Source organism: Panthera tigris, chromosome D4 (genome assembly GCF_018350195.1).
Source record: "Panthera tigris isolate Pti1 chromosome D4, P.tigris_Pti1_mat1.1, whole genome shotgun sequence".
Lineage (NCBI taxonomy): Eukaryota > Metazoa > Chordata > Mammalia > Carnivora > Felidae > Panthera > Panthera tigris.
Window position 1 is genome coordinate 79841832 of NC_056672.1, and position 14396 is coordinate 79856227.

At 52.4% G+C, this 14396-nt stretch overlaps 1 protein-coding gene across 3 annotated transcripts in view; it reads left to right on the forward strand.

The window, feature by feature from the left end:
- The window catches only part of GSN (gelsolin), a 53572-nt gene that overhangs the window by 28277 nt on the left and 10899 nt on the right, over positions 1–14396 (forward strand). For all 3 annotated transcript variants that reach the window (XM_042963550.1, XM_042963547.1, XM_042963549.1), the window contains 7 exons: positions 362–516; positions 6259–6420; positions 7949–8098; positions 9275–9364; positions 12008–12140; positions 13411–13499; positions 13687–13902. In XM_042963550.1, the coding sequence (XP_042819484.1) occupies positions 362–516; positions 6259–6420; positions 7949–8098; positions 9275–9364; positions 12008–12140; positions 13411–13499; positions 13687–13902 (995 nt within the window). The remainder of the gene's footprint in view (positions 1–361; positions 517–6258; positions 6421–7948; positions 8099–9274; positions 9365–12007; positions 12141–13410; positions 13500–13686; positions 13903–14396) is intronic.

Below are 14396 nucleotides of genomic sequence, written 5' to 3' on the forward strand. Positions count from 1 at the left end.
TCTGCTCCAGGACTCGGTAAGTTCCCCCCCATCTCCGCACCTCACTTTGTTAATCTGTGAACTGAGCCACTGCTCCCAGGCCTGACTTCTTGTCTAGAGGTCTGAGAGGGAGTGCAGGGGAATGAGTGAGAGGTGAGTGTAGGAGGATGTGTCAGAGCTGAGAGGGCTCTTGGAGACTCGTGGAGTCCGGCCTCCTGCCGTCCCCTTATACAGATGGGTTAACTGAGGCCCAAAGAAGGTAGGGGCTTGCCCAGCTTCTACAGCCAGGCCTGGACAGTGCTGGGGGCTCAGGACTCCTCCTCCTTGGGAGGCTGGGTCCACTTTCGCGAAGCCAGGCTCATGCTGCTCTGACGCCCCCTAGGCAATGAGTGCAGCCAGGACGAGAGCGGGGCGGCCGCCATCTTCACCGTGCAGCTGGACGACTATCTGAATGGTCGAGCCGTGCAGCACCGTGAGGTCCAGGGCTTCGAGTCAGCCACTTTCCTGGGCTACTTCAAGTCTGGCCTCAAGTACAAGGTAGGTCTGGGTGCCAGGGATGGATGCACCAATGGCAGAGCTTGCTCAGGCCCATCCATCTTTCAGCCTTGCAGGTTGGGGTGGCAGACAGGTCAGAGCTCGGCTTTTGGAGTTGGCTAGCCCTGGGTTTGAATCCTGGGCCTTCCTAGCTGTGTGACCTTAGACAAATTACACTCCCTCTCTGAGCTTCTGATTTCTTATCTTAAAATGGAGAGAAGAAAATGTGTCACTTCACAGGATTGTCTTCCTAGCCCCCGCAGTGAGGGGTGGGCCATGGGTGGACATCCAGCCGCTTGCTTCCCCAGGGCAAGGCCCAGTCCTGCTCCTGCACCTCTCAGTTCGTAGGTCCTGCCAACAGAGGGCCCCATATTGGGTATCTGAAAGGGCAGCCTTGACTTCATTCCTCATTATGTTCATTAGAATCCTCTTTGACCTTGAACTCTGAGGAGTCTGAACCCACACAGCCCTTACCCCCAATCCTCGGCCAGGTGGGGCTGAGCAAAACCAAGCTAGGAGCCCTGAGAGGCTCTGCCCTACTGTGCTGTGTGACAAGCAAGCCACTTGGCCTCTCCGAGCCTCCTTTCCTCTCTGGATGCATGAGAGCCAGTGGTACCTGCCCTTCAGGCCTGGAGACAGGATTTGGTGAAGGGTGGCTGGGAAATACCGTGCGCAGGGCTGGCACCTTGGAAGCGTTCAGGGAAAGGTGTGGTTTTACAAAGCCGGGGTTGTCTTCGGTCAGGATAGGGAGGGGATCACGAGCTTTGGTAGCCAGACGGGCCTTAATGTCAGAGTGCAAAAATCTTATTTTAAGGTAGGGAGGGAAACTGAGGCACAGAGCGGTTAAGCAACTGGCCCAGGGTCAACCAGCAAGTCAGTCCTAGAGGCAGGACCAGAGCCAAGATCTTCTGACTCCCAGCATTCTTTCCACTACACCAACCTGCCTCTCGTGAGCCAGGGTCTGTCATAGGGGTGAAGCCCTGTCTGTGCTGTTGATGTGCTGTGTGACCTTCGAGAAGTCATTGCCCCTGTCAGGGCCTTAGGGTCCTCTGTGCCAACTGGGTGGTATTTGGGGGTCTGAGCAGGAGTCTGCTCAGGTGAGGCGCAGGGGACTGGACAATGGGAAAGCACGCTGCGACCGAGATAGCAAAGAGTAGGGTGGGTTCTGGGAACAGGGACTCAGGCCCGGGCTGGATGGAGCTAGGCTGGATGCCCCGGTGCCTATCCAGCGCCCCCTGTTGGCCAGTTTCTCTGTACCCACAGCTCCTCCTACTGAGCTGACCTGCTCCCCCTTCTTCCTATAGCCCTTTAGGAGGCTTTGGTACCTTAAAAAAGAGGTGAGAAGCTTGGGACCCAGACCCCAGAGCTGGAGAAGAACCAGGCCTTTTTGTAGTTCTTGGAACAGGAAGTGGAAAGAGCACTTGACCAGGAGTCAGGGAGATTGAGGTTCAGGCCCCAAGGCTACCCCCTCTAACTGCTGTGAGGCTTTGGGCCGGTCACGTGCCTCTGGGTATATGCTCTCGCACATTTATCAAGCCCTTGTAACAGCAGTGCCTGCTTGTTGTTGCTGTTGTGTGGACACAGCAGCTTAACTTCTGGGCAAGGTTAGCAGCTTCTGCAGCTGGTAGGCGACAGAGCTGGGATTCAGTGTAAAGCGCCCAGCACAGAACTGGCTCACGGTGGACGTTCTGGACTCCCTGGTCCCTGATCTTAGTGCAGATGGGGCCTAGGAATCTGCATGTGTGGCAAGCATCCGCTACCCTCTGGTGCGTCTTCCAGGATGTTCTTGGACCATATTCTGCCGAATGCTCTGTAGGGTGAGTTCCTGGCCCGGCCCTGGATTTGGAACTTCAGTCCTGAAAGGCCCAGGCTCCTCCTGGTGGAAATGGGAGGTCCAAGGCCAGTCCTATTTGCTGCCTTCTGCAAGTCCTCCAGCTGCCCCCGCACTTGGCAGGCCCAAGCTTCCTGGCCTGGAGCCCTCATCAATTATAGATCCCTAAGGAGCAGACTTTGTTACGCAAGACTTGTTTCTGTGAAAGCCTGCTCCTCAGAACCAGTTCTGTCCTCGGGGTGTGAGAAGGGGCACGGAGGGGACAGGAGGGCCTAGAAAGGGCTGTCATATGTCATAGGCCCTGGCCCCTCTGGTTCTGCAACCCACCTACCCTGAAAAGTATTGCAATTTTCAGAATCTGGAGATCCCCCTCCTCCTCCTCTGCCTCTCAGACAGAACCCTAGAGACCCCTCATGGCTGGGTGATTTGAAACCCTTTGTTCAAACAAAACCTGGGCTGGGCTGAGTCATAGAAGCCCCTGGCCCCACAGAATCAGTTGAGTCCTTCCTGGACTCCCTCCCATTTCTTAGATAAGTAACCTAGAGTTCAAGAGAGGGAGGGGACCAGCCCCAATCAGTACATTTTTCTTTGTCTTATAAACAGTTTGACATTAAAAAAAAATGTAAATCTGTATAGCTTTTTTTTCTTCTTCTGACTATAAGAGTAATACAAGCTTATTGAAAAATGTCAAACATTATAGAAAAGCAGGTTTTAGAAAGTATAAGTCCCGTGTGATTTTACTTTTAGAGATATACACCAAATGATGGATCATACTTTTCACTCTATGTGTGAATGAATAGCCGTGTAGATTCATGTATACATAGGGAACTCTGTCTATCTATCTGTCATCTATATAGCATCACTTTAACTTGGAAAGTGACTTTTAGGACCATTTATCCTGTTGAATTTTGTTCAAATAATGTGATGCCAATCTCTGCCCCACCGAATGACTAGGCCATAGAAAGCAATAATCACTTCTAAAGAGTATAGTGAAAATTTCCATCCCCTGCAGTTGTAGACCCACTAATGCCTTCCAAGATCTTGCTTTGATCTTTTTGTTAACGTTTCCAAGTCTAATTTCCTAGGATGGTAAGGTTAGAGGAGGTAATTAATCAGGAGATTCGTGTCCACAATCATGAGACATCAAGCATTCTTTTCCTTTATAAATTCACAGAGAGTTTATTTATTGTTTTTAAAATGTTTATTTTTGAGAGAGAGAGAGGAAGAGAGAACGTGAGTGGGGGAGGGGCAGAGAGAAAGGATCCCAAGTGGGCTCTCCACTGACAGCAGAGAGCCCGATGCAGGCCTCGAACTCACAGACCGTGAGATCATGACCTGAGCCAAAGTTGGATGCTTTAACTGACCGAGCCAGCCAGGTGCCCCCAAAGAGTTTATTGAAACCAAAATTTATGACCTAAAACAGCCCTTTTCCTTTTTATTTTATTATTTTTTTAACATTTATTTATTTTTGAGAGAGAGAGAGAGAGAGAGTGAGTAGGGGAAGGGTAGAGAAACAGGGAGACAGAGAATCCCGAGCAGGCTCCATGCCACCAGTGCAGAACCTACTGTGGGGCTCGAACCCACAGACTGTGAGTTCATGACCTGAGCCAAAATCAGAGTCTGGACTCGCCACGCCACAGTCCTTTTCCTTTCTTAAAAAAAATGTTTCTGTAAGTAAAAGGCACACTTGAACAAGTGAAATAGTTTGGAAACATAAAAAAGAATTAAGGGCCTTTCTCTTCCTCCGCGTCCCCATTTTCTTGTCTCTGAGGAATCCGTGGTAAAGGTTGGTGTGTCCTTTTAACACTTTCTGGAGAAGTTGTTCAGATCCACTGTCTCTGTGCCTCCAGCCGTACCAAGTCCTTGGGTCAGGGCTGTCCACGGACACTCAGGTGTTCCTGGGCTGGCAGACGGGCGAGGCTGGGTCCCTGGAGGACGAACTTGGGAGTAAAACCAGCACTGCCACTCACTAGCTGAGACCCTGGGCGCAGAGTTGAACCTCTTTGTGCCTCAGTTTTCTTGTCTCACCTTCTTGAAGTGGGGTAATGAGAGCCCCTACCTCAAGGGCTTATTGTGAGGATTGAATTGCATGTCTGTAAAGCAGGTGCCTCAGCCCCCCTGACATGGGCTCGCGGAGTGGCAGCCTCTGCGGTCATTACCGCGTGAATGCCGGGTTTGCATCTTTATCCTCAGCTGCCCTTCCTCACCTGCTCCCCAGCAAGAGGACCCTTGAAGCAGAGGAAGGAAAGGCTCTGTGAATCCCTCCCTGGTAGCCCTGCTCAGCCCAAGGGGATCCTCTTGAGAGGCCTCATGCTGGTACCAAGAAAGGACACCAGAGGGCGCTTCACTCACAACAACAAAACCCAGCTTGCTTCTTGAAGGCCTGTGCTCTGAGCAGTGGCTTGTTTCCGCCTCTGGTCCTGGGTGACCGTAGTTACCTTTGCTCTAAGAAAACCTGATTTGGGGTCAATAATGTTGGTATTTTAGACGTAGTCACACCTGGGTTTGAATCCCAGTTCTGACATTAACTAGCTGTGAGCTCTTGGGCAAGTCCCTTCACTTCTAGACTCTACTTTCCTCATCTGTAAGATGGGGTTGACTGACACCTTCCTCACGGAAGATGCAGGCAAGATGCCCAGCACAGGGGGCATGGCATTGTGATTTCAGACACACTTTTGATATTGCTTGCTGTGTGTAGACACAGTAAGAGCCCAGTTGAAACTCGCTCGCTTTGTCCACCTGCCCTCATGGAGTCTGTGCAGCAAGTCAGACCTCAAAGTGTCAAATCAGACACCTCAAAGGGAGGTGGCGGAGAGGGGCCACATTTCTGGCCTTAGTGGGAGCCCTTCTCACTCCACCCCGTGACACGTGCAGCCAGGCTGGGAACAGGAGGCGGAGTTTCAAGCCTTAGCGTTGCCACACATGAGCTGACTGCCCTTGAGTCAGTCGCTTCACAGCTTTGGGCTTCAGTTTACCGCGAGTAAAATAGGAAGCCCTCTTCAGGACCTTCTCGACTCTGACTTGTCATCCTGGGGGTAGGGACTGCTCACGAGAAAGCCAGCGATTTTCCTTGGCATTTCCTGAGCCGAGGGCTGTTTTGACCGCTGTAGGGCAGCCTTCCTGAAGGCCCCTTCCCTGGGACTTGGTGACGACTGCAGAGGGTGGCAGAATAGGGACTTATATTCTCATTTCAGAAAGGAGAGGACTGAGGCTCAGAGAGGGATAGAGACTTACCCAGAGTCACCCAGCACTGTTGTGGCAGGGCAAGGACTTGACCCTGAGGTTGTACTTTACCCACAACTGTCTCTGAAGGCATAGCTGGGGGTTCCTTCTGTAGATGGAGGAAGAACTGGGTGTGGGTCGGGAGCCATCTTCCTGGAGAGCCTTGAAGGATGGGAAAGCTTGGGATTAGCATTTCTCAAAATGTTTTGCAGAACACTTGAGCTATAGGCAGGATGTGGTAGAGAAGGCAGTTCGTGATTCCATAAGGTAGGAAACGCCATATAAAGCAAAAGGGAAACCTATTTATTTCCCCTGGGACTTCTCAGAGCCTTTATTATGCTGATGTGCATTGTGTAAGGCAGTAAGAAGCATTCCCTGAACCCTTTCCTTGCAGAATAACCTGGAAGACCAAAGTTCCTTAGAACATCCCTTAGGAAATGCAGTTCCTCAGTGTTTTGAGAAAGGAGTGTCTGTAGCTTTTTGGTCCAGGCAAGTGACCCCCGGGGTCTTTGTTAGCGGAGTGAGTATGAGATTCAGAGGGGTGGCAGTAAGCAGAACCTGACCAGGGAATCTGCTGGAAGGCTACTGGTCGATAGGCCAGAATCTCCTTCATTTCACCCCTCTCCCCTGCCCCCATATCTGCTTCCCTGGACCCTTTGCCCTGGACTGACGCTGTCTCCTTGACCCAACAGAAAGGAGGCGTGGCATCAGGATTCAAACACGTGGTGCCCAATGAGGTGGTGGTGCAGAGACTCTTCCAGGTCAAAGGGCGGCGTGTGGTCCGTGCCACCGAGGTGCCTGTGTCCTGGGAGAGCTTCAACAATGGCGACTGCTTCATCTTGGACCTGGGCAACGTGAGTCCTGCCCTGCCCTTTCCCAGGGGCCACTGAGATGCTTCTGGCCTGGCCAGGCCTGACTCTGGGGAGGTGGACGCACTGATGCGAACGCGGACAAAGACGTGGGAAGGGCAGGCCCCAGGGACATCAGCTCCTGCGTTCACACGTGTTCTGTGCGCGAGTCAGACACACCTGCAGGGACTCGAGTACAGATGTGCCCAGCACGCATAGACTCGCGTGTGTAGACCCAAGCCCACCACACACAGGCACACAGACCTCGTGCGCAGCATCCTCTAGCTTCTATTGACATGCAGGTTCCCTGACGTCTTGCGTTCCCACGCCCATTTCACGTACCTCTTGACATATGGTCACTTACAAATGCAGGCACGTGCAAAAACTGTCGGCTCTTGCCCACCAGGCCTGGGCACGCCCCGTGATGAGTGCCTACACACATCGACTTGGGTGTGTGTCACACGTGTAGTTGTACACGCACACCTGCATATGGCCACGTGTGCGGGATGCACTTACCCCAGCCTGGTTTGCAGATGTGGGATGCTGTGTACACGTTCCTGACAGCCGTGTGCAGTCAGACCTGCAAGTGGGCGTGGCCAGACATTCTACCCCGACCTCCTAGGTACACGTGCTGTAATGTCCATGCAAGTGTTGGGAGATACGTTTTGTGTAAGCTTTTTATTAGAGCCTAATAGGTACACAAAAGTGTGTGTGAGTCCTGAGTGCACAGCTCGGTGGGTGTCTCGAAGTGAATACACCTGTGTAACCGACACCCAGATTAAGAAACAGAACATCATCAACCCATAGAAGGGCCCTCCTGTGCTCTTCCGGTCCCTTCAATCCCGTGGGTAGCCATCATCCTGAACTCTCTGGAATTACGTGGTTCCAGTAGTTTCTGAACTTTGCGTGCATGGAATCATTCTTTCTTGCGTCTGCTGCCTTTTGATCAACATTCCATTTCTGAGATCTGTCCATATGGCATTTGGTTATAGATGGTTCATTCTCCTTGCTGTGTAAGATTTCACTGGGCTGATGTGGCCCAATAACGCTTTTATTGTTTATGTTTCTGGTCGTTTCTGGTTTGAGGCTCCTGCAGGTTGTGCTCCCCAGAGTGTTCTCGCACAGGCCGTTCGGTGCACACGCAAATGCCCTTCTGTTGGGTGTACCTCTGGGAAAGGTACTGCGGGGTCATGGGATAGCAGTCTGCGGAGCTTTGGTAGCCAAAGCCAAATGGTTTTCCAAGGCGGTTGTGCCGATTTCCGCTCCCACTGGCAGGCAGACGGGTTTATACACGTTGTAGGTGTAGTTGAACCTGTGAGAAAGCACATATTCCAAGCTGCACACTCACATATCCTGGTGCACACGGATCGCGCCCAGTGTGCCCGGCCGTGCGCCCGGCCGTGCTCCAGCGGCTGCATCAGGGCACGCAGAGAACGAGGTGAGCTTACACACGCCCTGCAGTCTCCTCCGTGTCATTGGGCCGGGCTTAAGTGAAGGCTGGGGCACTGCCTGACACAGGGTCCCCGTCTCACAGGACATCTACCAGTGGTGTGGCTCCAACAGCAACCGATTCGAGAGGCTGAAGGCCACGCAGGTGTCCAAGGGCATCCGGGACAACGAGCGGAGTGGCCGGGCCCGAGTGCATGTGTCGGAGGAGGGCGCTGAGCCCGAGGCGATGCTCCAGGTACCCGTGGCCACATCCCAGGGGTGCGGGGTGGGGCCGAGCATAGAGGCGGGATGCTCATTCTTTCCCCTCCATTGGTTAGGCAGTTGTGAGGTGAATTTGTTTTTCCACTGAGCTGGAACTCGTCGGGAGGTGGGGAAGAGCAACTTCCCTGACAAATCCCAGACTCCCCTGAGAGGTGGGGCTGGAATCCCAGGGCCTGGTGCATGCTGGGGTTGTGAGCCACACCCTCTCGCTGGGAGGGCCAGGTCTTTCCAGGGAGCTGAGGAGGAGGGTGGTGGCGGTGAGAACAATCCCCGTGCTGGAGCCTGATCAGAAAGAGACAACTGACCCAAGCCCCTCTCTCCTCTTCTGATCATTCCTAGTGATTTATGGTCCATTTAGGCAACTGCAGGATGGCTTTGCCAGCCATCGTGCTTTGAGGACGTGTCAACGGAGGCAGAGTTGACCAGGATGAGGAGGAGACCATGAGCTCTGTTCCATGCCTTTTGCTTCCTACTTGTCTGGGGGCATTTGAGTTCCAGTTTTTGGGAAGAGTAGAAGATGATTATCATGGGGAGGAGCCTGGATACCAACTATGGCTTGGAAGGGGCTGTAGCTGGGGCTGCTGAGTCTGGTGGTGTAGCCCAGACGGAGGAGTAAAAATAGACTGAGAAGTCACAGGGATACAGGTTCAAATTCTGAATTAGCTACCTCATAGCTGTGCGTACAAGTTACCCCATCTCTCTGGACTTCAGCTCCCTCTTCTATAAAATGAGAGCGATAATCTGTGCCTCCTAGCATGGGTGTGGGGATTAAGTGGGATCATTTGAAGGTATGTGGTGGAAGGTGTTTGCCATTCTTAGAGAGCCGGGGAGGAAATGGCAGAATACATTTCTGAAGGACTGTCCTGAGGCAGAGGAGTGGGGTGTTCTCACGGAGCTCCTGCAGACAGGGCAACAGGGAGGGAAGGACTTGCCGGGCAGGTCTGGTTGAGATCCGCACACCAGAGACATAGGAAGAGATACAGGACGTCCTCAGAGGAGGCTCTACCCTAAGTGGAGGGTCCCTGTGGATGCCCGAGTGGTCCTTGCCGGCCGGGAGAGGGAGCTCTCTCAGGAACCCAAGCCCCTCGCTGCGGGAGGGGGCTGCCAGGAGCTCACGGCCACCCTTTCTTCCGTGCCTCATCTCCTACAGGTGCTGGGCCCTAAGCCGACCCTGCCTGCAGGTACAGAGGACACAGCCAAGGAGGATGCAGCCAACCGCAAGCTGGCCAAGCTCTACAAGGTGAGTCTCAGCTGCTCTGTTCCCTGCGTGTGGGGTCAGGACGGGGAAGCAGCTCCTGGCCATGGGACCCTGAGCAAAGCGCCCTCCGTCAGGGGCTCGGCTTCCGCACGTCTCCGGTGGGTGCCCATCTATTCCCTTTGCCTTCCGGCACCGAGAATAAGAGAATTTGATCAACCGTGGACACACTTACGTCCTGCTCTTCTGTGGGGTCTTGGGCAACACATATCCCTTCTCTGGGTCTCAGTTTCCTCATCTGTCAGGTAGGGAGAAGGGCGGTAAGGTCAACTCTGCAGGATTTCTAGGGAGTCCACAGAGAAAACTGGGGGGAAAATGTTTTAGGAAAATACTTGGGAAAATACTATAGAAATGGCCGCACATGCGTGTGTAGTTATTTCATTTAGAATTTGTTTCTTGTGATTTTTTTTTTATATGTATGTATTTTTTATTTTAGAGAAAGAGAGAGAGTTCACATGAGTCGGGGAGAGGGGCAGAGGGAGAGAGAGAGAGAATCCTAAGCAGGCTGCATGCTCAGCACAGAGCTCGACGCAGGGCTCGATCCCACCACCCTGGGATCATGACCTGAACCCAAACCAAGAGTCGGACACTCCACTGACTGAACCACCCAGGCCCCCCTGTATTTTGTGATTTTTAAAACTCAGGCTGATCTTGAGCTAAGGAACTCTGGCTTCAGGGCAAGAGCTCTGGGGGAAAGCCCAGCCTACACCATGATGCTCATGTGGTGCCCTCAGCTTATTTTGGTAAAAGAACAACAAAATGGGGTGCAGATTCCTATCACCTTCGAAGAATAACCACACTGAGTTTTACTCTGATTATAAAGTAATGTATGTTCATTGAAAAAAGTAGCAATACTCCAGAACATAAAAAGAAATGCAATTCCACTGGTTTAAGATAAGTACCATTTTTAAAATGTTTTAATTATAAAAGTAACAACACTCAAGTTTTTTTTTTTATTAAAATTTTTTTTTAACGTTTATTTATTTTTGAGACAGAGAGAGACAGAGCATGAACAGGGGAGGGGCAGAGAGAGAGGGAGACACAGAATCTGAAACAGGCTCCAGGCTCTGAGCTGTCAGCACAGAGCCCGACGAGGGGCTCGAACTCACGGACCGTGAGATCGTGACCTGAGCCGAAGTCAGACACTTAACCGACCGAGCCACCCAGGCGCCCCTATAATACTCAAGTTTTAAAAAAATCAGCCTCTCCTGCACCCTTTTTAAGGTTACCATGGTTACACGGTGACCGTTTTAGTGAAAGAAAGTCCAGATTACATCTTTTTGTATCTAATTACACACTTTCCCATTTCTATTTGATATAAATGGATCCAAATTATTCACGCTTTCCTGTGACCTTCTTCTTCCCTCTCAGCATGGTCAGGAATATCTTTCTACAACCGAAATCTAGATGCCCTTGGCTAGCGGCTCTGTTGTGTGCTATTTTATGAAGGTTAAGAATTTCAACAGACCCCCTAAGTGATGGATGTTAGGACGTGTCCACCTTTCCTGATTGCAGACGGTCCCTCTTTGTACACTTGTACTGAGAATGGCCTTAGAACAGATTCCCAGACGTGGATTATTGGGTCAAAGCCTGAAGACGAAGTCAGTGATTGAAAATACCAGTTCCAGAGTCAGATCGCCTGGCTTTGAATCCCGGGTCTGCCTTCTAGCTGTGTAGTCACTTAGCCTCCCTGTGTCCTGGTGTCCTTGTGAATAAAATGGGGATATTAGTAGAGGTTTCACAGGGCTGTTAGAAGGATTAAAGGAGTTCTAAAATGACATAATTTATTAAATTATACAAATTGTTCAGAGCAGTGCCTGGCGGGTAGGAAGCACTCAGTAAGGATAGAACATTTGTTCCTTAAGGTTCTGAATAGCATATTACTAAACAGCACTCTGGAAGGGCTCCCGAATTACCCTCACCACGAATCCGAAAGTACCTGCTTGCCCAGAACTTTGTCAACACGGGGTATTGCCAATTTTGTCTTTGAGTTTTGGCTAGTGTGGTACACTTTTATGAATTTAGTGAAAAATTTTTATTTTGAAATAAATTTAGGATGTACAGAAGAATTGCAAAGAAAGGATAGAGGGTTCCCACATTCCCTTTAACCAGCGTCTCCTTAACATCTTAACATAACCAGAGACGTTTGTCAAAACTAAGAAATTCACACTGGTTTGGTCCCGTTAACTAAACCATAGACTTTCTTCAGGTTTCCCCCATTTCTCATTCCCGATTCCAATCCAGGATACCGCATTTCATCCGCATCCACATTTTTTATTTCCTTTTGGGTTTGCTTGTTTTCTACTAATGAGATTGACTGTCTCCTCGGCCAGTTATACAATTCTTCTCCCATGCCACCTGCGCGCCTGCGTTTTACATCCCCCCCCCTTCCCTTCCGTGTGCAGTTTCTATGTTACACGTGGGTGTAGGTTACAGATGTGGTTGTGGCAAAGCAGGATGTGCCTCATCTTGGGGACACAAGTCCAGGTGTTACTCTGGGGTGTCATGGGGGGGAGGGGGCAGTTGGGATGTAGACCGACCAGTGTGTCAGCTGGGGGGCGCCACCTGGGAAGGCCCAAGCGGTGGGAGTCGCTCACGTTCCGGACCTCCTGTCCCTGGTCCCCTCAGGTCTCCAACGGCGCGGGCACCATGTCGGTCTCCCTTGTGGCTGATGAGAACCCCTTCGCCCAGGGGGCTTTGAGGTCAGAGGACTGCTTCATCCTGGACCATGGCAGAGATGGGAAAATCTTTGTCTGGAAAGGTACGGAGGACAGGAAAAGGGTTGCTAACCAACTCCCAGCCCCTTGGGTGGGAGGTCCCGTAGCCCTGGCAGGGCAGGGTCTGTGGTGCAGGCACCCTGGGGCATGGTAGGCTCCTGAATAGAAAATGCATCTTGTTCTGAAGCCCTGGCTTTGCGACTGACTTGCTCTGTGATCTTGGGCACTTCACTCACCCTCTCTGGGCCTCCGATTTCCCATTTGGGCTAAAACCAGTGTTTCCCGCACATGTTATAAAACCAGTTCTCTCAGAGGTTAATTGGCATCATGTAAAAAAAAAAAAAAAAAAGTACAGGTCTGTGGTCAGATAAGTTTATGGGCAATGCTGGGTTAAATAATGTCACCAGGCTTGTTTACTGCAGGACTTTGAAGAGCCTTTAACCTGCTAACGTATGTTGGTTGGGGCTTTTCATGAAGGTGATCTGGCTTCCGTTTAGGAAACGCTGTGCTAGGGGACTGATGGTGAGAGGCTCTTGGAAAACATTGGCCCAGATGCTTCTGAGAGGACCCCTCGGCATCTTCCTCCAGTGTTCTGTTAGTCCAGAGGAAGAGGGCAGAAGGGGGAGGGAGGCAATAGGTACACAGAGAAGGGCAGAGAGGGAGAGAGAGACTGAGCACTCAGGGCTGTCGTCATCGTCATTATCATCTGGGCCCCTCAGCCTTGCCAATAAGAAGGCTGGGAACTGTGGGCTGGCACGTGCTGGCCAGGAGCCATGCAGGCATGGGGAGGCTCTCCGGGTTGGGACAGACTTCAGACGGTGGGGAGGGAGGGGGCCCCCATGGTGGACACATGGCCTAGGGGAGAGAAGGGGGCTCGAGGGTATGGGGCGTAGGCTACAGAGTTGAAGGGGCAGAGTCTGAGTCGCGGCTTTCCCACTTGCTGTGTGGCCTTGGTCAAGTCACACCTCTCTAAGACCCCGGTTTCCTTATATGTAAATGGGGCATGAAAATAATGACCTTTATCACAAACGGCCGTTGTGTGGATTAAACGAATGCAGCCGTGTACATTTCGGAGCACAAAATACACGCTCAGTAAATGGACCAAAACGGTTGTTACAGTGACTGTTGTCAGCCAGGACCCCCAGCTGGAATCCCAGGAGTTCTAGGAGCGGTCATCTCTGGGGGTCTCTGGCCTTGGCTGCCCACAGCCCAAGAGGAATAGGGAGGGAGGTTCACCTGCTGCTTCCCCTGGACTATTGGACATTAGGGCACAGCACTCACCCTGGGCCCCTCACCCCCTCCATCTGCCGACAGGCAAGCAGGCCAACACGGAGGAGAGGAAGGCCGCCCTCAAAACGGCCTCCGACTTCATCTCCAAGATGGACTACCCCAGGCAGACCCAGGTGAGCTAGAGCCGGACAGCACAGTGAGGATGGGTCCATTTTGGGTGGGGAAGGGCCGGGGTGGGGTAGGTGTCCCACCCCAGTGTGCACTGGGTGTCTGAGTCTCCCCTGAGGACCTCTGTTGGGCGGCCCCTGTCCTCCGGGCACCTGAGCCCAGCCACAGCCTGCTCTTCCTTCCCCTCTCCAGGTCTCTGTCCTTCCCGAGGGTGGTGAGACCCCGCTGTTCAAGCAGTTCTTCAAGAACTGGCGGGACCCAGACCAGACGGACGGCCCAGGCTTGACCTACCTCTCCAGCCACATTGCCAACGTGGAGCGCGTGCCCTTCGATGCTGCCACCCTGCACACTTCCACTGCCATGGCGGCCCAGCACGGCATGGATGACGATGGCAGGGGCCAGAAACAGGTGCCTGGGGGCGGGGCGTGGGGGAGGGCGTCCAGGCCCCTTCCGTGCTCCCTCCTGGCACTTCTAGCTCACGCGTTACCTCCTGCTCTCCCGAGGACGTTTCTCTGTGAGGTTTGGACCCTGGTTTTGGTGGATGGGATTCTTTTGCCTTGGTTCATTTTCATAGCCAACATACCCTAAGCACCTGCCGTTTGCCCGGCCCCGTACCATGTGTCTCGTACCTTACCCTGCCAGCGAGGAGTGCCTGGTCTAAGCACAGCCATAGCTAATTGTGGAAGATTGGAAGCCAGCACACAGATTATGGGAACAGAGGAAGGACAAGGGGGGCAGGGTGGTTGCAGAGAAGGGGACCCTTCGGTTGGGCCTCAGAGGATAAGTAGAAGTTTGCTGCCAGAGGGGAAGAATGGTGGGTATTCCAGGCAGGAAACTGCCCCCAAGAGCCCGGGGCTTGACTGCTTTCTCGAGGAGGGGCCTTGAATGCCAGGTCCAAGGCT